This window comes from Cryptotermes secundus, unplaced genomic scaffold (assembly GCF_002891405.2).
Source record: "Cryptotermes secundus unplaced genomic scaffold, Csec_1.0 scaffold1083, whole genome shotgun sequence".
Lineage (NCBI taxonomy): Eukaryota > Metazoa > Arthropoda > Insecta > Blattodea > Kalotermitidae > Cryptotermes > Cryptotermes secundus.
In genome coordinates, this window is record NW_019739978.1 from 3,508 (window position 1) to 7,904 (window position 4,397).

Below are 4,397 nucleotides of genomic sequence, written 5' to 3' on the forward strand. Positions count from 1 at the left end.
GGCAAATTATTCAATGAAATGTTAAAACAAAAGGGAATCAAAAGGGAATTCTCTGTGCCGTATAACCCACAACAAAATGGAACTGCCGAAAGAGCTAATCGCAGCATTTTGGAAAAAACAAGATGTATGTTGTATGATTCCGGCTGCAACAAAAGATACTGGGCTGAAGCAGCTCAAACAGCCGTATATCTTTTAAACAGATCACCTCACAAGAAACTAAAGAATCAATTGCCTGAAGAAATATGGACAGGAAAAAAGATTGATCTCTCCCATATAAAAATTTTCGGATGTCCAGCGTATGCTCATGTACCATCACAGAAACGCCAAAAACTGGATGCTGTGTGCAAGAAGTACATTTTTATGGGATATAGTGAGGAAAGTAAAGCTTATCGGTTATCAGATCCCCGCAATCCGTCTCAAATAATTGTGGCAAGAGATATAGAATTTCTGGAAGAAGAAATAACAAACAAGAAAGAAAGTGAGAAAGGATTTCAGCTTAAAGATATTCTTCCAATGTCGTTAAATTTCTACCTCGACTCACAAGATGAAGCAATAATTCCGCATGAACAAAACCCTGAAGAAGAACAAGTACAAGATGAAGGAAATGAAGTTCCATTAGGGCCAGACGGTTTAGAACAGTTACAAGGAAACTTGGATGAAAGAAGATATACACTTAGAAACAGGAAACAGAAAGAAAAATAAAAATAACAGCATGCAGCATTTGACCAGAGGATTTCCCAGAACTCATTCATTCGTTTTATTTATTTTCCATAGGTCCATACAGTATATAACCAGGATGTGGAAGTGGTCCTCAAAATACATATCAAAATAATCTTCAAAATACATATACAAAATTGTATGAGTCCATTATTTAAAACAGTGGGTTAACATCAAATTTGCAGGTTGCAGTTAGGCAAACTTATACATCATAAAAACACATATAATAATAAATAAAATTCAATTAAAACTTAAATTAAATAACTTACAATAATAACATAGTCACAATTTCATATAATCACTTAAAATTACCAATTAGGTGTCTTCCGGCGTCACACATTTATAACCAGTTCTATGTTAAATGTTCACACAAGCTAGAGAGGTGTTAACAGCCTCTTCAATACATGTTTAAAATTGTACCATCAGCAGCCATCTTTGTTATGATTATCAATTAATGACAAACAGATCTGGATTATTATAATTTTTTTCTAAATTTGTAGATCAAATTAGTAAGATTAAATAAAATATGAGCCATAATAATTTTAGATAGGACGACTGCATATATATAAATTGAAAATATATTACAACTAATTACAGATAATTACTGAGCTAGGTCTGTTATAATTTACATATTATGACCAGTTATGTCATCCCAGTTACTGTAGATCTGTGTCCTCTTGTGGAAACATTGTGAAATACATAACAGAAATACATATTAGAAATAGGCTAAACAATTTATTTTGTTTAAATGTATATGAAAATATGAATGATTTATGAGGAAAGAGTACTTTCTTCTGGGACATAACACTGTGCAGTCTTGCATATCATCACCATTTCGGAGAGACCTGCTTCCTCCACAGTCAGGATAGAAGAGCAGGCCATGTGTGCAAACAAACGGTACATATATACAGAGAAAATGGCCCCCACTGATCCAAACAGTGTAAAGAATAGTGATCCTCCCTCTCCTTATGCCTGTACCATTTTTTCCACACTTACTGCACTCTTCTAATCTGACAATGGAGACAGTAGGAACACCAAAACACCTGTAACAATCTACATCACCACACGGTATCACATCCCAGGAAGTCAAAAGTGCTCACAGTCACCACTGTCAGAACCTCATATCACACTTTGTTATTACAGGATTTCCATTCACACACAAATGGACCTGCACGAATAATCTGGAGACAGTTTATCAAACTCGCCCTCTCTAGTAAGACTGGGTACATCGAATGTGTCCCAGTAAATCCAATGAAATCAGTATGAATTACAACTCTTTAATGAACCATCACAACACAGCAAATAGTAAAACATCGACGTCAGTGTTCAGCTGTGGCTTTGCTACTGTTTCGGCCACTATCGGCCATCATCAGGCAAATACAAGGTGACACAGAAAAACGGGAACTTTTGAGGTGCGTAGTGGCAGCCATGTACAGTTGGCAGCACTATGGAAGGGGGACTGTGAGCTGTAAACAATCACGCCATTCAGTAATAATGGAGGAGTGGAACGGTAGACAGCGTGCTTTCGCGATAAAAATGTTTTACAAAACCGACGATAGTTTGGAAAGTGCGCAGAGGGAGTTCCATCGCTTTTTCAAATTAGGGCGTCATGGTCGCGTTCCTTCTAAACACACAATAAAAACTTGGGTTCAAAACTTTGAAGAGACTGGATCTGCTCTGAAAAAGAAACCGACAGGACGACCAAGAAGTGTTCGTACTCAACAGAATATCGAAACTGTACGCGTTTTAGTCTTACAGAACCCACGGCGTTCAGTTCATAAGCATGCAGCTGCGGTCAGAGTGTCCCAAGAGAGTGTTCACCAAATTCTCCGTTTTGATTTAAATTTTCATCCGTACAAGCTGCAAATTGTGCAACAGCTGAAGGAGAATGATCACCAGTTGCAATTACAATTCTGTCAGCAAATTATGACAAACATAAACGAGGACAATGAATTTCTGGACAAGCTGTGGATGTCAGATGAGGCCCATTTCCATCTTATGGGTTATGTGAACAAGCACAGCTATCGTTACTGGGCAGACAGCAACCCTAAGGAAGTGTATGAACGCCCTTTACACGCCAGCAAGGTCACAGTATGGTGTGCAGTTTCATCACACGGGGTCATCGGACCTTACTTTTTCGAAAATGAAGACCGGATCACAGTGACTGTCACTTCAGATCAGTATGTTGGGATGTTGCAAACTTTTGTTGCACCTGCATTGAACAATTTCCCACAACTTCATGAAACCTTGTTTCAGCAGGATGGTGCAACATCGCACACTGCAAGGCAATCAATTGCAGCTGTGCGAGAATTGTTTGGTAATCGTGTCATCTCAAGATTCGGTGACATTCCTTGGCCCCCAAGATCACCGGATTTATCAGTTTGTGATTTTTTCTTGTGGGGCTACCTCAAGAGTCAGGTCTATACGACTCGGCCAAGGACACTGGATGAATTGAAACAAAGAATTGAAGAAGAAATTCGTGGTATCCCAGCTGAGATGTTGCAGTGATCAATGGGGAACCTGAACAACAGATTAGGAGAATGTATACGTAGACAAGGACGCCATCTGCAGGACATAATTTTCAGAAATTGATAATTTGGACTGTTGTTTCTTAAAAGGCAAGTTGTGGTTCAATTACTGTCAATAAAATTTTTTGTTGTTGCATGTACAGTAGAACTTGGTTATAACGTCATCAAAGGGACCTAAAAATAGTGTCGTTATAAACGAATGTCGTTGTAACCGAAATGGGCACTTCCACAGTAGCCTTATGTTAGTCACGTAAAAATCTACCAAAAAACCGAGTTAAAATGTTGCATTTTTTAGTGAAATACGTAGTTAAGTACAGACTAACGTAACATTAACGTGGAATTGCCCAAATGTGTAATATCAAAGACATATTACAGCGCTTTTCACTGACAGTACACACCGCACTAATACTGTATATTAAAGGTAGGCCTACTCACCAAATTACAGTAGATTACATCAATTGTTGTGCCTTACTGTACCTAGATACGAGTACAGTAATCAGTTATCTTCATCTGTTTCCTGTTACTTGCCCAATACACACTTTCTAAATTACGTTCAATGTCCATATCAGAGAAATTCAGGAATGAAAATGACGTTACATACGAGGTTGATGCATTTGTGCATGTCGTACTAAGCAAGGTATAAAAACAGTTGCTTTATGAGGAATTAGTTCGTACCATTGAATATTTGACGCAATAGACAAGGTGTCGCAGAAACCGATGTTGCTATAACCAAGTTTTACTGTATTCTATTATTATTTGTTTGCCCAAAGTTCCCGTTTTTCTGTGTCATATCAACAAAATCTACCATTTAACTGCAATCATAAAATGGATATAACACTATTAATCGTACAAATTTAAAAATTCTTATATAAAAAATACAAAAGTTCAGATTATATAAAAATTAAAAATTGGAAGTATTATAAAGATAAAATATTGTGACATGTTGACCCCTACCTCCCCTGAGGTACGTGGCGGTAACGTAACGCTCGTGTTACTACGGTAATAGGCGAGTTCCTGCCCCGCCACTCCCCTCTGCGGTGACGTCACCGAGGGATATCGCGGTCGCTAGGCAACGCGAGTCAACAGCGGTGACGTTACGGTAGTAACAGCGGTTACTTCCGCTAGCGTTACATAGCAACACAGCGCCAGGCA

General features: G+C 38.3%; 1 protein-coding gene across 1 annotated transcript; it reads left to right on the top strand.

Moving 5' to 3' along the window:
* Positions 1-2,643: 2,643 nt before the first annotated feature.
* On the top strand, positions 2,644-3,225 carry LOC111872257. Its single transcript, XM_023865967.1, has one exon. It carries the CDS (start codon positions 2,644-2,646, stop codon positions 3,223-3,225), a length of 582 nt encoding a protein of 193 aa, XP_023721735.1.
* Positions 3,226-4,397: the final 1,172 nt, after the last annotated feature.

Excerpts from the sequence above, each read along its gene's own strand:
- LOC111872257 (XM_023865967.1), top strand. The coding sequence starts at position 2,644 with ATGACAAACATAAACGAGGACAATGAATTTCTGGACAAGCTGTGGATG.